We start from the raw sequence: 20,622 nt of genomic DNA, 5'->3' as shown, positions 1-20,622 counted from the left end.
GATGTTAGTGCGCGTAAACTGGCTTTCCCCCGGGACATGAACAGAGTTAACAACCGTAACGTCTCTTTACATTTGCATAGTTCTTCATCGACTGAAGCCTATTATGGAATCTATGTTTTCGTCTAATATCCGCGAACACGGCAGCATACCGTGGGACGACAAGTACATGAAGATTGGCTCCGGCTACGATCTCTACAAACAGCAGTCGCTGCGCTCGCCTTTTTGGCCATGTCACCCTTCCTCTGAACTTCCAAGTACGGAACTGCACACTCTGGAGATCAGCAGCAAGATATTGCGCGATGAGGAAACTTTACTTCAATACATGACCTCTGACACACGGGCACTTGCATCGGTCTTTACTGTCTTCAACCTTAAAGCCTCCCTGGAGACACTCAAGACCGCTCGATGTAGCAAGACGTCCATGACAGTGATTAAGCGTTGCACTATTACGCTGCCTGCTGAGCATCATGAGCATTTGCTTGAGCTCTCTGACGAAGCAGAGTCCTGTTTTGGGCGGCTGAATTGGTACGGGGAAGACAACGCACAAACCTTCAAGACAAGGTACGGCCAGTACTGCATCACTGGAAGAACTCGACAATCCACGTTCTTTGCCGTGAGCACCTACTCAGCCGATACACAGCAGGAACTCGACCAGTTTGCCAGTAGGCTTTCGGCGGACTTCAACGGAAAAACGGTGTCCGTCGAAGCTGCATCTTCCTTCGAAATGGGTTCATCCCACAAATCCGCTAGCATCAGGGAAACGCATGAAGTCGTCGTCGTTGGATGCAGTTCGCGGAACTTGCAACACCGGCTCCACACAATCGATATTCAGAAAGCTTGGGTCGACTTCCTTGAGCACTACACGCCTATACCAGTCCTGGCGCAAATTACACACTATGCCAATATCGACATCAGAATCAAACATCCGCAGGGGTCGCTGTCCATCCCAGAAGACTTTCGGAATGCAGCTGAGCTTGCCCAGCTTCTCCAGGTTGCAGCTCGGTCCAATCGTCTGGTCGGCGCTCGAGCCCTAGAGATATCTGTCCAGTCGACGATTTTGAAGCTGGCTGATCTACACGTATACGCGGAAGATAGTGACGAGGCCCTTCAACAATGCGTGGCGACTCTAAAGAACGTCCGAGAAGAGCTGAGTGGAGTGTGGGATCGACGGCGAAAGGTGGCAAAGGTGATGACTGAAACAGAAGGCCAAATTGAGAAGTGGAAGTTGTAAGCAAATTCCTTCTTCATAAATGGCTGCCATGAGACTGATTGACTTGTAGAAACAAATGGGTGAAAGCCCACCACACCCCACAATGGAAGATTGGAATCTGCCCTGATGATGTGCACGAAAGTCTCCGCAATGAAGTCATAGAGTATCGAGAGGACTGGGACCCTGAGAGTAAGCGTGATGGTATGCCCGTGTGTCTCAAGAATGAGGTGTCCATGTGCCTCCCTGGACGCCGAATTGTTGGAGCACAGGTTGAGAGTGGTTGGCAAGATGATACCAATGGATGGTGGCGAAGGACCTATGGGTCTTTGGGAGAAGACACGCTTGCTATTGGTTTCGAGACTCAACACTACCGCGGTGGTAGCTGGGCTTTGATTGTATGGGCGGTTGACAATAATATATACATGGAAGCCTGATAGTATCTTGGACAGGGTCATGAAGTCGCGCTAGGTACATATGGATTTCGGAGGTTGTGAGTAGCTCGTCTGCGTCGCGTCACCGCAGTACCATGGGACGAAGAGCGGTGGAAGCAACAAGGTCTTCAACCGTGAGTCTCAAGTCAGAACGCGCTCCTGGTCCACAGTATAATGCTAGCATCATTCGTAGCTTGTCTATCGCCTGTGATGGTTGCTCGTCACTTCGCTTACTACATTTCCTGCAGAAATGCCCATTCCTTCACATACGACCATAGGACAATGAGAATTAGGCTTCCCGTCCGCTCAGCCATATACAAGCATTGTACCGGCGGATTAGTAGTTAGGTGGGTGACCACTAGCGAATCCCTGCTGTTGTATGTTTTTGCAGTTCTTTGTTGATGAAGTTTTTTTTTTGCATGTGGGGCGGCCGCGCACACTGAACTTGAAGGCCCGGTGGAATGAGAGGCGCTAATGAAGTCTGCCCTTGGTCGGAAAACGCGAGGCTGTGTTGACGAAGTTTCGGCCGCATGTCACGCCGAAGGAGACGTCCTTTCCGGATTGGAGGAGCTTCCATGCTGCCATAAGCTCGTCGGCCAGAGCTTCTCTCCAGGGCCTCCAGAATTGATTGAGTTTGGTATGTCCACCAGTAAATGTCACCATGTACCTCGGAGAAGCGATTCGTCATGCCGTACTGAAGCTTTTGGAGGTGGATTACTAACTCGAACTGGAGTGCTGAGGTCTGTAGCTACGGCAAAAGCATCCTCACGTCGCAGGCCCAGCCATCCAGACCCACGGAGATCAACACAGGCTTGATGCCGGCCTCATTCGCTGCCTGTATGTTGCCTGTATGTCGCCTGTGATGGCCATAGTAAACTTGAAAGCTCGATGGAAGGCAAGGCGCTGATGTAGATTGTCCTGGGACATACTTTTGTTTATTCCCAGTGATGGGAGCTGTCTTGTTGTGCAGTTTGAGCAGCGGTGTAGTACAGCTGATACGTTGGTAGATGGCAACGCGGTCCTGGCGACGTGATGCGCAAGAATTGCCCTTCCGACGATTGGCAAGCCATCATGGATGCTTGCTGTCCCAGCTTGCCATTCCTTTGGGGGATGTGATGAGCTTCTATCCACGATGATAATAGAAGCGGGCTGACGCGACTCTGCTGCTGTGGTCAAAGGGAAGCGGTAGCTGGTACTGCTCTTGCATAGATCAAACGACGAGGCTTTTCGATATCTCGTCGAAAGCCTCCCAGTTTCAAGATACGTTGACGAATACAACCATCTTTTATGTTTCGTACGTCACGCCAGAAAGCACCCTGGAGGTACTCGCTAATATTCCCGTTGATACGCTCATATCAACAAGGACTATGTATACGCCTGGAGTACACACGAAGGCGCAGACAAAAAGGGACAGACTCTTTGTATCTGCCTAGGTGTCTCTCCAAGGAAACTGTTGTTATACGCAGGTGCTGGGATATATCGCGTGACAGCCTCGTAACAGCTGTGCAGTACTGCAGGTCCACCAGGGTAGCCATTCCACGCGGCATAGTGTGCGAGGTACTTTCTTCCAAGCTGCGGAAACCCTTCTCTAATTGTGGTTGTACCGTCTTTCCAGCACTGCGGCGGAGCCTTGGAAGATCGGTTGATATGACACTTGGAGGGGCGCCATTGGCGGCGTCGGCGGTCAATGAGAAGCGGTATAACGTTTCGCGATCGGATGGAGGGCCTCCCTTGCATCGGTCCTCATGCATGGCTAGGTCGTAGAGGTCGGCATAGAATATACCACAGTCGTTTTTTTCGCACTTGAGTGAAGATGAAATCTCGATGCTGTTTAATCCTGTGGCTTTGTGACGCAGCTGAGAAGCTGTCTTCCACAGCAGGAGAAGGAAGTTGTAACAGCCGTGGAGCACTGCGGCCACATTGAAGGACGTCTAAGCTGCATAGTGAGCTAGGTATCTCTTGCCAATGGAAGGCCATCCTGGAGGCTGTTGATTCCGGCCTTCCAGCTTTCCGGGGCTTTCGCCGAAGAGCGATTGACGACTTTGACGCTCGGAGGCTCCCTAGCAGCCGCAGTCAAGGCAAAGCGGTATGATGTTTTACGCTCTGGTGATGACCTATCTCCCTCGCAACGATGTTCATGCATTGCTAGTTCGTAAAGGTCGGCATAGAAGCCGCCACATTCGTTTTTCTTGCACTGGTATGGCCCTCGGTTGTACTTGGTGTGGCTGCGTGTGTAGTTCGCCAACCCTGTTGCGGTACGGGAGGTATGCGTACATCCGATTCAACATTGTAGCCATCGAGACCGGGTACCTTCAGGCTGCCGTCTAGAAAGGCTATTCGTTGGTGTGAATCTGACTTCCGGCGCTTCGAAGCCACATCGTCGTGCGACTTGTCGGGGCGGGCGCTTGGTGAAGAACGTATCAATGCTTCTTTGCATGGAAGTATTAATACTTTTTCGCTTGGATAGTCATGCCGCGTCGAAGTGAAACGAGAGGTGGCCAGAACTTGTGTCGCAATTTGCAGCATACGTATCACTATATCTTAATAACTAGTGAGTTTTCAAGATAACGTATGCTCCTGCCCTAAAATATTCTCCGCGGAACGCCACAAGAATTGTAGCTACCCCCCGTTGCGGGATGGTAGTTATGTATGACTCGCGCTTGCGCGACGGGCTCGCCGTCTATCGTGATTCATGCATAGCCAGTTCGTAAAAGTCGGTGTGAAAGTTTCTACAGCCCTCTACGCATCACTGGTATGGGCTGCGGCTGTCTTTTCGGTGAGCGCGCGTGGTTTGCTGGCGCCTTAGCTGTCGGGAAGTCTTTATCGCAACCGGTGTGTGGTTGCCATGGGCAAAAGAAAGTAGAATTTGGCGGTAGACTGCACTGCGAATTTTTCTTGTGGCCGTTCGCGTTGTTGTGAGTTACGAACATCTCCGGGTCCACTGAACAGGGTGTGAGGAAGCCGTGTAAAGCGTTCGAAGGCGAAGAGGCATTCAGAGGTATTGCCGTTTGGGCGCGACAGGATATTCGGGCTGTGCACACGGCGGAATGTCTCGAGATGTTCAAAAGATATGCGACTCTTGGTTGTAACTTCTTTTGTCCTTGTCGTGGCTGGCTGAGTGCAGTTTCGATAGAGTTGTGCGGGCCATCGAATAAGACAACAAAGAGTGGAGTGGAGTGGAGGAAGGAGAAGTCACTGGCGATTTGTGTGTCTTGAATCTGCGCTAGCGCTGCTGCCTAGTGGATCTGAGTATGCAAATCTGGTGACGGTGATATCCCGGGCTTGCTAGTAAAGTGAGCAGCCGGTTCTCGCGCGAGCCCTATGTCGACCTATCAAGTGAGTGTAAGTATGTCCGCGGGCTCATTGTTATGGCTGACTCTTGCCTTCGCTACACTTGTTGTATCGAGTTGTAGTACTTCGGCAGCACAGTCTGAGATTGTGGCTGGAAAGGGAGGCGAAATAGTGACTTTACTCTCAAACAAAGCCCAAGCCTGTTTGTAGCGCATCAATCCCAGTTCAGGTTATTGATGACTCTCCGTATGTGCCGCGCTCCCAACGCCTCGCAGCCAGCCGAGCTATCGCATTCAGGTCTCCCAGCATGCAACTGCCTCATCTCATCGCTCCAAAAATGCTCGCCGTTATGCCAAGTCTCTTGCCTTGCCTCGCTCTCCTTCACCAAGTCCAACAGTGGTCGTGGGTTGCTCCCTCCGCCATAGATCTCCGTCTTGAGTGCAGTCTTGACTAGTCTCCTCCAATCCTTTGCCTCGATCTCAATATTGAATCCCATTGGACAGTCAAGGGTACCGGTATGCAGATGTTGCAAAGCTGCGCTGTTATCGCCGATACGAAATGGTTTCTTCTGACCAGTCTCTCCCATACGCGCGGCTTCGCGATCGACCTCATTTAACACCTTGTTGAAGCGTTCCACTACCGCTTTCATCACAGAAACTATCGACTGTACATTCTGGATCGCGGAATATGATTCTTTTGGACATTGCTTACAATGTATCAGATCCGAGAGCGCTGACATTGCTTTTCGTAAGGGTATGATAACTTGGGGAAAGTGAAAGGTAACAACAGCTTGTAACTCGGTGAGAGTTAGCCATGTTGTTGTAAGACACGTGCACTGCCCTGAACCTGATTGATCGGAAACTGGGTCGGGAAGACTAGTTGGCTGGATGTCCGGTGGCAGGTCAGACTGGAGATTCCATAGTGCTGGGTCGAGGGGCGGGTCCAAATTGTACCTGCAACAACTTTAGCATTGGTCGAGACACATCAAGATAGCTTGACATACATGTTATCAGACCCAGATGCCGTCCCAGACGGATCTTGAAAGGTAAAGTCATAATGCTGTGGCGTCACGATTCCGCATCCTGCCGATCCATCTGACGATTGCACGTCTTGCAGAAGTGAAGGAGAAGTCAGATTGTCCAGATCTAACAAATTCGGAACACCAGAGAAGTCGTTCCAGACGTTGCTGAAGTCGTCTTGCACTACCGCAGGTAATCCCGTTATCTCGTCCGGTTCGTCCTCTCTCATTCTTTTTCTGGGGCGACCCATCTGCTTTTGCGGCGAATAAATACAATCAATCTTTTCTCTCTCGCAACGAACACATCTTGGAGTGTGGCCAGAGCATTTCAACTTTCGTGTCCCTGGGCATAGTTGAGCGTCGCGCGGGGCAGATGGAAGCCTAGCTTGAGGTACTCACGGCACTCATCGCAAGCCGCATGTAGTTTTGCCGCTGGTTGCTTATGCTGCTGCACCATTGTAGTGTTGGGTCACGAAGATGCTGAGACCAAAGAAGCAATAGCGCTGAAAGTGGAGATGTCGAACCCAGTATCAGAATGATGTTGTGGTTCAGCATGGGATCGGTGATCATACTCCGAGGACGCCTAAATTCGCCAGCTCTGTATGCACATCCCCATGAAGAATGGCTGCGCAGACTAGCCCCACCTTGATGACGGATAACGTGTTGGATTGTCGAATATCGACACATGGGGTTCGGGGTCCTTGTCTCCACGCGTGTTAGGTAAGCTGTTTGATGGTCGACTATTCCATTCTGAAACGTAGCTATCCGCGGCCGCACAGGGCCGATTTGATTGTGCGCAGCCTTGGAAAATTCGCAGTGACAGGCGGGTCACATGTGAGTTGTCACTGGTAGAACCAAACACAACAAAACCCGTCAACTCTGAGGGAAAAGCAGGTGCAAGCGCTAGCCACAGAAGTGAAGCTACGTGTGACAGGATTCACGCCGAGCCGCGCTCATTGTCCAATGCCATGCTGTGCTGGGCTTTTTGCAGCAGGTCGGAGGCTGAGTACGGCTCCGAATATCGATGGGACTGTGCGAGCCACCCTGCGACCCAGCGCGCTGGATGTGGCAGACAACCTTACTGTTTCACACATCCTACACCGCTCTTGACGTGGTATCTTGGACCTTTCCCAGAGCCTACGCGCAATCGCGCAACTGCGCAGAAAATGTTAGTGAAGGCACCAATGTCGCCAATCAATCTGAGAACAGAGGCGCATACCGCGCGCATCTGCCAATCTACGATTGATGGAAAGGGCGCAGCTGCTCCGCCTTCTTTTTCCATCTCGCCCGTCTTGGGTTGGCTCTTCGTAAGCATCTCCACCGGTTGGAATACAGAGTGCAGCTGACTGGGGTACCCCATGTCCGATGGCGCGCGCCCTATTGTAGAGGCGCACAAAAGCTGATGCCTGATTGCTAGTGGTTGCGACTCTGGAGGACTGTACTGTTACCATGGTCGCGAGGTTCGACGAGTTTTTTCTGTGGGTAGACGAGCGACCCAAAGTTCTCCAACCGTCAGGAACAGACGCGATTGTACCTGGGATGCCATGGATAGGCCGCGCAACAGCATCCAAGGGTGTAATCGTGCGTGCTCTGTCGCGAACGTGATGCCTGGTTAGCCGCATCGGGCCCTAGGGCTGATGGAAGACGGCGCCGGTGGGAGAAGTCATTGGTTGGGAGCCACCGACACTGCTGCACCTTTTGTGAGTCACAGCAATCGGCCCTTCCTGGCGCCGCGCTCGCTTCGGGTTACTTTTAATCCCCCACTTCCCTCGCTGCCTGAATTTCTCCTTCCTATTCACCTCACCATACTACACCACGAAACAATACACAAGACAGTCACGAACAATGGCTGCCTTTTAACTTCCCCCGCATCTCGCCGTCCGCTAACCGCCGACATATTAATACCCACTATCCCCACTTCAACTCACACCTCAGAGTCTTCCTTCCCGGAACCTCTGAACTCAAGTCTCGCCTCGCGCAACTTCAGTTCGCCGTCTTCCCTCCCGTTCGACTTCACGTCGACCATCACGGCTTCTCAACAGTCATCATGGCTTTCTTCACCAGCTCCCCACGCCTCCCGGCAACCACAACATACGAGTCAACAAGCATTCGCCCATCCGCAGTCGGACTTCGTGCTCTACGATCAACCTCAGGTCTCCCAGCGGCCTCTGCGAGCACCGAGCGCGCCTCAGCCTGGGCATACGTTTAACAACGGCCAGCACTTCTACGCAAATTCTGCCCCGTCATCTACTACAGAATTCCAACAGCCACGGTTACGCCAACGTCCTCCGGTTCCACTGTTCCCCAGCTCTAGCAACAACATTCCTCAACTGCACAACGTCCCAAACATGGCAGGTACGACGCACGCTTTCCCCGCTCTCGATCGCGAGCTCACGTTCCCCGCAGACTTGAACAGCAACAACTCCTTCGACTCGGGCGCAAGCCTGATGTCCAACTTCAACAACGGAGGCTTTTCTATGGACCAGGTGTCCGCATTCACGGCGATCAACGATCCTTCCGTTGCCGCCGGGTCTACGCGCACCGTGTCCCCCAAGGACATCTTCAATGATGGCTTTGGGTCTGCACCCCCTTCTACGGCGTTCACAAACTTAACTTCCCCTGATATTGGTGATTCCCCCTTCATCAACGATAGCTTCGAGTGCTCCCCGATGTTCAACGGCGAGCCTGTTATTTCCGACACGAGCGACTGGTTCTCCCTGTTCCCCGAGCAGGAGACCAAGATTCCTGATACTGTCTATGCACCTGCTGTCTCCATGCCCATGGACCGCACTATCAGCAGCCAGTCTATGGAGCGATCTGGTTCTTCAAGCACCGGCTCTCCCCTCGTTTTGGACAACTACTCTCGACGCAAGTCATCTGTCACCAACTCACCCGCAACAAACGGCATCAGCAAGTCTCGTCGGCGCAAGGGTCCTCTGCCCAGCATCACCGTCGACCCTAGCGACAAGATCGCTCTGAAGCGCGCACGCAACACCCTTGCTGCTCGTGAGTCGCGACAACGGAAGTTTGACCATGTCAGCACCCTCGAGGCTCGCAACTCTGAGCTCGAAGCTGAGGTCGAAAAGTGGAAGAGCATTGCTATGGCTCATGGATACAGCGGACAATGAATGTCCTCGTCTCTCTCATATGGTTCCCGGTGGTCGTAAGGAGCTGGTGAAGAAACCAGCCTTGCCTTTCGGCAAAAGTTTTCTTATCCGTGTTGTTTCCCGCGGTATTTCCTTTCGCTTCTGTCGCCTCCCCGTCACTGGATGGATGGTGTTTTCGCGCTTCTGTCCTTATGTTTTATCGCCGGTGTGCAGTCTCCCCCTTGTGGTTTTCGATTGACTCCGCCTGGTGCAGGTGGTAATGTGGTGTGGTTCGTTTCTGATGCATTCATAGTTGCGGAGAGCTTTCGTGCTGAAGTCTCCGGGATAGTCTCCTTATATATACATTTACATGATTCACGAATGACTCTTTGCCGCAGTGACTCTTGTGATGTTGTATGACTCAGCCTTGGCCAACTCAGACTGTGGCAATAGTGACTGTTGCCTATGACTCCCACTGACGCATGTTGGTCGTGACTGATTAGGTGGCCTGTTCGCTTGCACGACATGATGTGCACTGTTGACGTGATAGTATTGCGACGGTACACTTCGGTAGGTCGTCGTTTTGTGCTAGTGGTGAACATAGCCATCTCTGAGAGATGACTGCTGTCCAAGGCATACCTAGATACCCCTGACTGCACCTGGCCATAGTGAATGGTCATCACGACCTATCTCATGTTGATCAATATTCCGTCTTCATGTGTTCGCATGTGGGATCCACTCGCTTGGTTCGCAGTCCATGGTGGGGTATCTCCACCTCACGAACAAAGGCTTCGCCCATCCTCCGCCCATCCTTAGTGCAACTCAACCCCAACGGGCACTAAGTATATAAACACACAAAAAGCAGTGTTTTGCATGAAGTTATCAAATGGCAAGATGGCCGAGTGGTCTAAGGCGCTGCGTTTAGGTCGTTCTAAACATCCTCCGCAGTCTTCACGGGCGTGGGTTCGAATCCCACTCTTGTCAGCACTTCTAACTGCCCAATCTTTTTGTCTGCATCCATGATGTGGGCTTCTCTTTTTCCTGATGGTAGAAGCTGGAGGTGGTAGCTGGCTCGTGGCTTGCGCTGACGAGTCTACACAGCAGATGCGCAGCGCAGATGAGGATCTCATCAATCGCACAGAATGCTTTGGACGTGGTAGAGTGCGAAATCTTCTTTTCTCTTTTGCTCTGAGCCTGCGAACGAATCTCAACTTTCGGCGATATTTAATTACTCGCTTACGCCAAATCTTCCCAATCCTCATCGCACCCTCAAGGTTTGCTCACCTAGACTATCTCCTACAGTACTACAACCGCCTTCCGAGCGCACGCCTTCTCTCCAGCAGACCGCGACATCCCGCATAAGGACTCTACACAAATCCAAGCATCGGCTATCACGCAAAAGCAGCGTCGACTTTACCCACCAGGTACCATGCCTACTCAACCCGACGACTTGCTTCTGTCGGTATGTTATCGCACTCTTTCCATCGTGTCAGGCCCCGGGGACTTCCAATGTTGTCGGCAATGGAGCGTGGATGCACCATTAACTCAGGCTAGCTCCAATCCTCCCTACGCAATGCGCTCGCGACATTCGGCCCATACAGCACTCAATATCGTAATATCAAGTCGATGGTGGATGAGTATATGGCTAAGGTCGCTATGGAGGGGCTTTCCATTTCTTCGAGCGAGCCACGTCAGGACGATGAGAAGATGCATATAGGTTAGAGCGACGCCGTTATCGATATCCACTTCTTTCAATGCGCATTTTGATACACTCAGCTACCTTCAAAACCAAGATTGAACACCGGTGTCGTATTGCAGCTATCTGGGTACTGGTCCTTCTACGGGTGGTCCCTTCCGTCGGGCTTGCGCCAAGCCCGCGACGGCGTGATCATCAGGAACTCGCGTTCGAAGCAATCCCTTCAATCTCCTTACACGTCCTCGCGATCACATTCCTGGTCGATCCTACGAAGGACAGCTATCGACCACCGTTCCAACCCGCGTTCGGCGCAAAGAGGTCTTCCATGCTGTCACCATCGCTTTTCCCCGTCTTCGAGCCTTGAACACTGTATGACTTGGTGACGGCAATACGATGATCCGGCCTATCATCAGCCTGTTTAGTCGCATCTGTATCTGCGTCTGCACTTTGTAGTTCATAACTCTTCTCCCCGCTCCGTTTCACAAACATCTTCAACTTGCGAATCCTGGATCCATCTCCGCTTCCGCTTCCACTCGAAAGGGCCAGTATCCAGGGCATGTACTTCTGTATGAAAGGCTTCAGTAGCGCAACGCATGCGCAAATGACTCCGCCGTTGAGCTCGACCGTAGAGAAGATGCATGCCTTGGCCACGTTGTAAGTTGCGTCGGGATCGATAATCATACTGTAGACGTAGATGATGCGGACGGTGGATATGACGACGACACTACAACGACCGTTAGCGCAGAACACCAGATGCATTACCCGAGGCAACTTACCCAGATCCCAGAGCGAAAACGAAGCCTAGTAATATCTTTTGTTTAACAGGTAGTTGCAGGGCGCGCAACATCGGTATCGGCAGGCACAGGATCAAGAAGTCTGTGATTATGTTTATACAGGCCATGAACAGATTGAGGTCTGTAAGGCACTTCTGGTCCGTATGGGTTCGCGGATTGCAGGGTCCGGCGGCGACTATGGTGATGGCCACGGAGTATCCAGTGACCAGGACTGCCAATGCGTAGATGGCTGCTTGGACTTTCTGATCTGGATTGAGTCGGTAGTACAGAGCTAATAACGAGAGTTTAGCTAGAGCTGGAGTCCAGACATACACCACCATGATACCGACGAGCATCTTCGTATAGCCCAACATTTGCTGCATAGTCACATTCCACATATGTTGACCGAAGCCATACTGGAACGCTACATTCGAGGTCAGTTGCGTATCAGAGTAAGCAGAGGGGCAGACTCACTTCGGAAACAGATGACCATCCATGCGACGCAGCCGCACCAGCTGAGTACCACCAGCGCATCGTCCAAGCCGGTCATACGGCGGATGAATATGCGCGTATACAATCGCAATCCAAGCACGAAGGTGGAAAGTATCGTCATGACTGCATATACCACGACGATTCTCTTCTGAAGATCCGACCGTTCACCACTGAAGTCTGCCTCAACGCCAGGTGGCGCATCCAGAACGCCCGACATGGTCGTAATCGCGGTCATCACAGCCGGAGAATTTCTTGGATTCGCAGAAGGAGTCGGAACTTTGAAGGGAAGGCGTGATCGCTAGGACCTTGAGTTTTCTCCCGGACATGCATCGAACTTATCTTACACGCAGCCTGAGTTACCTTGCCAGGTGCCAGCGATCTTAAGACGGGGGTACACGCAAGATCCTTTCCGTACAACCTTGCCGTTCAACAGTGAAACCGTAAGATGCTGGCGCATTCTCGGCAACGCTCATGGATATGCGCATCTCCCGAAATTGCACGTTCGGAGGCTCGAATCGAATACCAGATAAGATATTCATGAAATCATGGAATGAGGAACCATGTCCTGTTCTCCCATTCAGCCTATGCGCTTTAAGCGAATGTAGCCCTGCCGCCACCTCGCCTAGCAGACACTTATGTACATGCTTACATTTTTCCAGGCCGTCTTTGAACAGGATAAGCGCCACTCAGCAGCACCAAGTCTGATCTACGCACCTAAGTCACACACGTCGCGTTACGGCGCAACCGCATCCAATAATGCGGCGCTCGGAGAATTGAGGCTACACCACATGCTTCCTTTCGCAGACGACTAAACGGCTTTGGTCCGCTAGAGAACTCCACGATATCGACACGTTGGAAGACTAACTAGACGTGAGTTCGCACCGAGACGCTAGTCGGCTATGTACGATAGTGTGCAACAAAACCTAGTAATCCAATGCTGACCCTTGCACACTAATTACTATGCGGCAAGATTCCTGTTGCGGAGCACCAGCTGCAGTCGCAATCTACGGTAAGAAGGATGAACAGAGACTTGGCCATGTCCCACTTCATAACCCGGGGCTGCCGATCGCGTTCTCGTACCAGTCTCCACGTGTGACTCTGGGCTTCCGAGCAAACGCGTCGCACATGCAAACCTTCCACGTTTTGTACTCCCGATAAAAACAACACACACTGAAATCACAACGGTGCGATACTGACTCCCAGGGCTCCCTTATTCAAGGGGTTGTGGTATGTGGCGGTCGCCTTCACTTGATAGCAACCGAGAAATAGCCCTCGGCCACCGCGCCCTAGCACTCTATACACTGAACTTTAGCAACCCCAAACAAGATCCCGGTGCCATCTACAAGAAACCATGGGCTCGGTTCCTACCGCTGTTTTTGTGCTCGCACCTTTATCGGCGGTCATCCTGCACGAGTTCATTTTGCGACGAGTGGAAGTCGACCATTTGACCCTTCAGATCCTTGGCCTGGCGATTACCGCATACTGGGTTCTATCATATTACACTGGATTCATCGCCGCGACACTGGTGACGAGTTCCTTCTGGGTTCCACTATGGCTGTACATCGGAGCGTACCGGGCCTTCTTTCACCCACTCAACGACTATCCGGGACCTTGGGCTGCGAAACTATCGAGATGGTGGGCCGTCAAGCAGACATATGACAGCAGCTTGCATTACCATCGAGTCCTTCAGCGGCTGCAAGGCCAATACGGCGATTATGTCAGGACGGGTCTGTCCAACCCGTGTACTTCCTTCCACATCCAGTGCTAACACCGTCAGGGCCACGTGAGCTCACGATTTTCGATACAGCTGCGATCCAACCAATCCTCGGAGCTCAGTCACAGACGTCAAAAGGACCGTTCTTTGACGTCATGGAAAAGTCGTTGCACCTCAATCGTGACAAGGCGTTCCACCGCCAGCGCCGCAGGATCTGGGACAATGCGATGAAGGCATCGCTTTCCGACTACGCGCCTCAAGTCGAGAACTTCACAGACCAGCTACTTACAAGATTGCGCAATGAAGAGGGAAGGTCGGTTCCGCTGCTTGTGTATGCAAGCTACTATAGCTACGACGTCATGGCAGCGCTGGCCTTCGGCAAGCCCATGGGCTTCATCATAGGCGAACAAAGCGACGTCGCTGCGAGTATTCTCGCTACTATGATGGGCAGCGTCCAGGCTTTGGGATACATGTATCTGATGCCGTGGCTAATGAACACAGTTGGTGTTCTTACCTCATTCGCCGGACCCATGAAGGAATGGCGAGACTGGAGCGTCAGCCAGATGAAAGCGCGCATGCAGGTACATCTTCCCGTCTTTAAGCTCGACCGAAGCCATTGCTAACACCCTCCTTTAGGTCAGAGATGCGAAGCCGGACCTAATCTCTCATCTCATCACCTCCACGCCCAAAACACCCGAGGGTCGCGAACTTCTCTACGGCGAATCACGCCTCATAATCTCCGCTGGCAGCGAGACCACGTCCACGGCCCTAACCTTCCTCTTCATGCATCTCGCCACACACCCACACTACATGGCCGCCGTCCGCGCCGAGTTCCTCTCCAACATCAACACCTACGACTGCCAGCGGCCCATGCCAATGCTAGAAGCTTGTATCCAAGAATCGATGCGCATGTGGCCCTCCGTCTTCTTCGGCTCCCAACGCATCACGCCGCCACAAGGTATGGAGATAAACGGTCACTTCATCCCAGGAAACATGATAGTACATATCCCTATCTTCCCGCTGTTGCGCGACGCGAGAAACTTTGTTGCACCTGATCAATTCATACCTGAGCGCTGGACTACGAAACCGGAATTGGTACTGAACAGGCACGCGTTCATTCCTTTCTCAACAGGTTCGCATAGCTGTGCTGGGAAGGCTCTGTCGTTGATGGAGTTGAGGAGTGTGATTGGGAGGGTCGTGGCGGAGTTTGATGTCGTGCTTGATGAGGGGACGGATGTGAATGCTTACTGGGAGGGTATTCTGGATCACTTCACTGCGGGTGCGCCGCCGATGATGGTCAGGTTTATGAAGGCGCAGTAAGTGCGTGCGGGATCTGGTATAGAGGGCGTTTACGGCTCATTTGTCTTTTACGTCAAAATGATTCCTATCTAGCTGCAGTGTGGGAAACCACCGAGAAGTCTACATTGCTGTTAGTCGTCCCAGAATTCCTATTGTGTACTACCTTGATCTTGCCTGCGACTGTACACTTACTGCAGCTGCCTGGTTTTTGACTTGTTAGTATGTAGCGGCGTCCGTCCGATGACGATCATGGCACGACAAGAACAGACTTAGAGGATAGGCGCTCGGGATTGAAAGGTGTGCTGTATGTGCGCATGCCTTTTCGAGGAGACGTCTAGTTGATGTAGACCCTGGAACGAAAGCGGTGAGAGCTGCGGTGGGGAGGTCTGGCGCGTCCGATCGCGTTGTCGCGTTCATCGCGCGCTCGAAAATATCATACCAGTGCCTCTCAAGCCTCGCCGCACAGCAGGCCTCGACCACCCACCACTACCATCCCAATCCGAGTCAGCATGGGGGGAAAGCGGAAGAGCACCGACGATCCGAAGCAAAGAAGCATCGCATCCTTCTTCACGAAGCACCCGCGCAATGAGGCCTCGCACGACACAAATGATGACCCGAAACCTTGCTTGTGCTTAGGTTGACCTAGGAAAAGCTAAACACCCTAGAGCCTACATTGACTTCAGGCTACCTACTTTGCATGGTTTTATCTCAACTAGTCTGCAGACATGTTCAGTTTTTTCTTGTGAATCGTGGTAGAAGAGCTACCCGCTTTCATGTCACAGAGGATTCGAACCTCCACGATCATTATACTGATCATCACCTTCAATTACGACGGTCAGGGGTTTTCCTCTTTCTGCTTCTGCTGCTGCTGCTACTGGTGGTTACTGCTGGTCCGGGGGAAACTCCTCCTTGTCCTGGATCTTGGACTTGACATCGTCGATGGTGTCGGAGGGCTCAATCTCGTCATCCGCCAAAAGCGGCGCATTGTCGTCGGCGGCGAAGTTAGCGACAGCGAGGAGACGCTTCTTCTGCCTCTCGTCGAAGTTGTTTACGTCCAAAAGAGCAAAAATCAGATACAGAAAAGGACAGGAATTTTGCGAGTGGACGGTGTCGTGGAAATCGGGTTTAGTGTATCTGTCAAATCCTCCCATCTTTCCTTCCATCATAGTGCGTTTTCCACGTGGACTGCTCGCTTCTTGGGCTGAGGAAGTCACGACTGGGCTACCCCAAACGCAGTCCACCGCATCTTGCGACCGCCCCATCAGATGGGACCCCGAGCTCGCCGGACTATGACCTCGATCTACGCTCGAAACGTAATTCTTCAACGTTGTCAAAGACAGCAGCTTGCAATCATATTGAGATCGAATGCAATAGTAGCTTTGCAAATTATAAGAGCTTGCAATCGCTCTCTCAGTCCTCGTGGCGCATCGTAGATACGTTTTGCAAAACCGGGCGCAGTCTTGCAAAAGCGAACCAAACCAGCAAAGCCACCACCGTCTCGGTGAGTATCGCGAACCGGAAAACACCAATACCCAAGCCATCAATAACAGCGCCGATAGCAAAAGGCGAGAGTGCAGCTCCGACCTGCCCAAGAGAGGCCACAAAAGACACAGCTGCAACATGTAGCTCAGCTGGTAGCAATCGTGTAAGTACAACAACGCCAGACGGGAACATGGGACCCATGATAAAACCCAACGTCGTCATCAAAGCCACAGATGCGGCCGCAGATGATAGAGCAGCGAAGAGTACATCGATACCCATAGCGATGAGGAAGTAAAGACCAGTCGCGCGACGCACTCCCATCCTATCCGTAGCGAAACCCAGAGTCAGTCGTCCAACTGCCATGCCAATCCAGTATCCCGAGGAGGAGAGACCAGCGACATAAGCGGTAGAGTGGCGGCTACGCAGCATGAAAGAAACGATCCAACCCGAGATTGCTGTCTCAATGCCAACGTAGGTGAGGAAGTACGCTGCGCAGAACCAAGTAGCTCGGTATTTGAACACGGCCTTGACGTCGACGTTGGAGTCATGAGACTTGGACTGGTTGCTTTCGCGGTAGACCGATGCGGTCTCGTTGCGGAAAGCAAAGACCAAGACCAGGAATGAGAGAGCGCATGCTCCAGCCTATGTTCATCAGCATAAAACCCCAATATCCAGTATCTGTCAACATACCAAAATAGAATACCAAGTCCACCACATAAACCCTCTAGTAGTCAAAACCGTAACCACAAACGGTCCCAGCGCTCCACCAACACTATAACTCCCATGCAACAGGCCAGAAACCGTATTCGCCTTCTCCATACTCCCAGCCCACGCACACCAACTCCCATCTAATAGACCCGTACCCAGTCCTTGGAACGTAAACGCAAGCAATAAAAGACCAAAACTAGGATGCGTCGCCGCAGTCGCCGTAGCCAAGATCTGCAGTAGCGGACCAGCTACTGCAATTCCCCTTTGCCCGAAGCGGTAATGGACGGTATCGCTGCATTGTGCTGCAATGACATAGCCGATGGGGCTGACGAGGAAGATGGATGAGACTTGCAGGTCTGTGAGGTTGTAGTGGCGTGAGAGGAGTGGCAGGACGGCGCCGATGGAGGAGTTGAAGAGGCCGAGTGTGACAAAGGAGTACATGGCCGCTGCGATCTTGAGAACGAGTCGCGTGTCCATGGTACTGTCGTTTGCATTTTCGGTTTCTTCCGAGTGACCAGTGGGTCTGGTGACGACGATGAGAGGAGAGGTCTCGTTGTCGGCAGGTTGATGGGCCATTTTGTTGCTACGTTGCGCGTTCGGGACGCGCTGTTGCTGTTGGACGGAGGAGAGGAGGTCAGTACAAGCTTATCACGAGTTCATATCTAATGCGACATGTGTGAATGGGAGGAGTCTTCGGGTGAGTGTTGAACTCGAGATAGATGGTATGTTGTTTGATAGTTACTTTTGATGGAAGATGCGGTCGTTGTACGGCGCTACAAACAGGTAAGCGCCGCCGAGCGCCAGCCAATGACATCATCAGCAAGTCGCGTCCTGCGATGTTCTTCGTCTACCCGCAGAAGAGCCCGTCCTCGTACGTGTGTCGAAGTAAATATCCCTAGTATGGAGCTCCCTGGTACTAATAGGGCCAAGGCGGCTTGTTGGCTATGTCGGCATCGGCTAGGTACAGGCTTGCCAGATCGCATGTATGTGTACCTGCGCAAGCGCAACTACTATCATATGGGGCCGGCGTTGCAAGTGGCATGTCGACGATCGCGCTTGCTTAAGCTGTATGCGCTGCCTTTGAAAGATGGCTGTCGGGTGCTGAGACGACTCAATCCTCGTCATCCGATGATGCATATCCGAGGCCGAGCGAAAGTGTGTTTCCCGGTTTGGATGTCGATTGCCCTGCTGGTGGCTTGGTTGTGTTTACCAACGTCGTCGCAGGACTCTTCGAGCCGTTGGCACTCGTTGCGGTGGATGACACGTTTGTCTTGACGCTCTCAGACTGCGCAGTCGCTTTTCCTTCGTCCACAGATTTCTTCTCTTCTGGTACGGAACTCGACTTCCTCAGCTTCACACCCTTCAACAGACCACCTTCAGCTCCCTTCTTCCTCTTCCGTCCGACTGCTGCCCATTGCGGAGCATCCTCATCCTTGGGCGCCTCTGAACTCTCTTCTTCGAGACCTTTCGCCTTCCTCTCGGCTTCTTCCCTTTGCCTGCGGAATATATCCAGTTGTTCGAAAGTCTCCCTCTTCACATTGAGCTCCTCCTGGCGCTTCTTTTCCAAGACGGAATCCAGGTAGTCGGCTTCCTCATCGTCTAGAGCGACATGCAGCTTGTAACGCGCCTTTTCCTCAAATTCGGCCTGTTTCTTGTCTTTGTTGGCTTGCAGAACTTCGAAAAGGCTCTTTCCATCCTGTTGTTTCGCTAAGTCGGCTTTGGCGCGCCGGGCATCCTCAATCTCTTGCTGGGCCTTTTTCCATTCGTCATCGCGCTCGACTTCTTCACCCGCTTTGCCGCCACTGACGAATCCTGAAGACATTGCGGTCCACACTTATACGGCTAGCGCAGGATGCTGAGGGCGGTGCAGTGGATGCAGGAGTTGAACGGCAGAAAGGCAAAGAAGTAGAAACTGTTCCGGCTTCCTCATAGGCACTAGCGACAGGTGGATCGTTCTCCACACCCCACCAGTTTAACCTCACCCGCGGGCAAATCGCGACCTGATACGTGGAGGTTTTATGCCGGTGCTTAAAGTTGCTCGGTGGAGATAGCGATGCAATGGGTGAATGTTGGCCCTGACGTAGGAGGGGTACACAACGCGTCGGCTGTGCCCCTCGCTCAGCTCACCATTCAAAAGTTTGCGCTTCCTGCCACTTTCCCATCCTCCTACATCACAAACTTTTATCTTTCAATTTATGATTCGTACTCTAGCAAGAATGGCACCCAAGAACTGGACTAAGGAGCACTTCACGCTCAACACTGGCGCAAAGATCCCCGCTGTCGGTCTCGGCACATGGCAATCAAAGCCTGGTGAGGTTCGTGAGGCCGTCAAGGCCGCTCTCGAGGGAGGATACCGCCACATCGACACCGCGCTTGCCTATGGCAACGAGAAGGAGGTCGGCCAGGGTATCAAGGACTCTGGTGTTCCCCGTGAGCAGATCTGGGTTACTACCAAGCTTGACAACCCATGGCACAAGCGCGTCGAAGAGGGCATCAACACCTCTCTGAAGGACCTTGGTCTTGACTACGTTGACCTTTACCTCATGGTATGTTTATGAAGGTCCAATTTCCCACAAGACGAAATACTTACCAACCTCCAGCACTGGCCCTCATCGACCGACCCCGATGACCTCAAGAAGCACTACCCCGACTGGGACTTCAAGGACACCTGGGCCGAGATGCAGAAGCTCCCTGAGTCTGGCCGCGTGAAGAACATTGGTGTCTCCAACTTCGCCATCCAGAACCTCGAGAAGCTGTTCGCCGACTCGCGCACCAAGATCACACCCGCCGTCAACCAGATCGAGCTCCACCCCAACAACCCTTCGTAAGTCAACTACAAATAGCTTACCCATGCGCACATCAATTAACAGTGACGCCAGACCCAAGCTCCTCGACTACCTCAAGGAGAAGGGCATCCACGCCACCGCCTACTCCTGCCTCGGCTCAACCGACTCTCCCCTGTACAAGAACGAGAAGCTCAAGAAGCTCGCCGACAACAAGGGCAAGTCCGTCCAGCAAGTCCTGCTCATGTGGGGTCTCCAGCGCGGCTCCAGCGTCATCCCCAAGTCTGTCACAGCGTCCCGCATCATGGGTAACTTCCAGCTTGATGGCTGGGAGCTGACGGACGAGGAGATGAAGGAAATCAACGCGCTGCCTGAGCGCTTCAAGGTCTGCGGTGACTCTTGGCTGCCGGTCAAGGTCTTCTTTGGCGATGACGAGTAGGTCTTTTGAGAAGACCGATGGCTTTACGTACAATGATACCATGAATGAACAAATCGATGACAACATATGATCTTGAGCTGCCCAGTGCGTGGTGCGTGCGTGATGCTGCAGAGTAAAGTCGGGAATGAGCGTTGGAGCCTGTTCCGGGGTTGGGTGGCGATTCGTCATGTGATCTCGCGTTTTGGCGCTTGCGAGACGCG

At 52.5% G+C, this 20,622-nt stretch overlaps 7 protein-coding genes and 1 non-coding gene across 8 annotated transcripts; 5 read left to right on the top strand and 3 right to left on the bottom strand.

The window, feature by feature from the left end:
• Positions 1-103: 103 nt before the first annotated feature.
• J4E86_008904 (uncharacterized protein) lies at positions 104-1,644 on the top strand (the record flags this gene model as incomplete). Its single annotated transcript, XM_051449412.1, has 2 exons — positions 104-1,227; positions 1,281-1,644. 2 exons carry the CDS (start codon positions 104-106, stop codon positions 1,642-1,644), a joined length of 1,488 nt encoding a protein of 495 aa, XP_051299266.1.
• A 6,654-nt stretch (positions 1,645-8,298) lies between these two features.
• Positions 8,299-9,078, top strand: J4E86_008903 (uncharacterized protein; the record flags this gene model as incomplete). The annotated part of the gene is made up of 1 exon (XM_051449411.1): positions 8,299-9,078. The coding sequence occupies one exon, from the start codon at positions 8,299-8,301 to the stop codon at positions 9,076-9,078; it is 780 nt and encodes a 259-aa protein (XP_051299265.1).
• Positions 9,079-9,924: 846 nt separating this feature from the next.
• J4E86_008902 lies at positions 9,925-10,020 on the top strand. The gene has a single exon. It is a non-coding gene; the product is annotated as a tRNA-Leu (tRNA).
• Positions 10,021-11,011: 991 nt separating this feature from the next.
• J4E86_008901 (uncharacterized protein) lies at positions 11,012-12,214 on the bottom strand (the record flags this gene model as incomplete). The annotated part of the gene is made up of 3 exons (XM_051449410.1): positions 11,012-11,456; positions 11,509-11,929; positions 11,980-12,214. The coding sequence occupies 3 exons, from the start codon at positions 12,212-12,214 to the stop codon at positions 11,012-11,014; spliced, it is 1,101 nt and encodes a 366-aa protein (XP_051299264.1).
• A 1,134-nt stretch (positions 12,215-13,348) lies between these two features.
• On the top strand, positions 13,349-15,031 carry J4E86_008900 (uncharacterized protein; the record flags this gene model as incomplete). Its single annotated transcript, XM_051449409.1, has 3 exons — positions 13,349-13,724; positions 13,775-14,292; positions 14,348-15,031. The coding sequence occupies 3 exons, from the start codon at positions 13,349-13,351 to the stop codon at positions 15,029-15,031; spliced, it is 1,578 nt and encodes a 525-aa protein (XP_051299263.1).
• Positions 15,032-15,891: 860 nt separating this feature from the next.
• Positions 15,892-17,776, bottom strand: J4E86_008899 (uncharacterized protein; the record flags this gene model as incomplete). Its single annotated transcript, XM_051449408.1, has 3 exons — positions 15,892-16,038; positions 16,505-17,134; positions 17,183-17,776. 3 exons carry the CDS (start codon positions 17,774-17,776, stop codon positions 15,892-15,894), a joined length of 1,371 nt encoding a protein of 456 aa, XP_051299262.1.
• A 535-nt stretch (positions 17,777-18,311) lies between these two features.
• Positions 18,312-19,022, bottom strand: J4E86_008898 (uncharacterized protein; the record flags this gene model as incomplete). The annotated part of the gene is made up of 1 exon (XM_051449407.1): positions 18,312-19,022. The coding sequence occupies one exon, from the start codon at positions 19,020-19,022 to the stop codon at positions 18,312-18,314; it is 711 nt and encodes a 236-aa protein (XP_051299261.1).
• A 394-nt stretch (positions 19,023-19,416) lies between these two features.
• On the top strand, positions 19,417-20,422 carry J4E86_008897 (uncharacterized protein; the record flags this gene model as incomplete). Its single annotated transcript, XM_051449406.1, has 3 exons — positions 19,417-19,746; positions 19,801-20,024; positions 20,080-20,422. The coding sequence occupies 3 exons, from the start codon at positions 19,417-19,419 to the stop codon at positions 20,420-20,422; spliced, it is 897 nt and encodes a 298-aa protein (XP_051299260.1).
• Positions 20,423-20,622: the final 200 nt, after the last annotated feature.

This window comes from Alternaria arbusti, assembly GCF_024043155.1.
Source record: "Alternaria arbusti strain BMP 1465 chromosome Unknown scaffold_15, whole genome shotgun sequence".
Lineage (NCBI taxonomy): Eukaryota > Fungi > Ascomycota > Dothideomycetes > Pleosporales > Pleosporaceae > Alternaria > Alternaria arbusti.
Note: the sequence above shows the minus strand (reverse complement) of the source record. Positions and strands in the feature narration are given on the sequence as shown.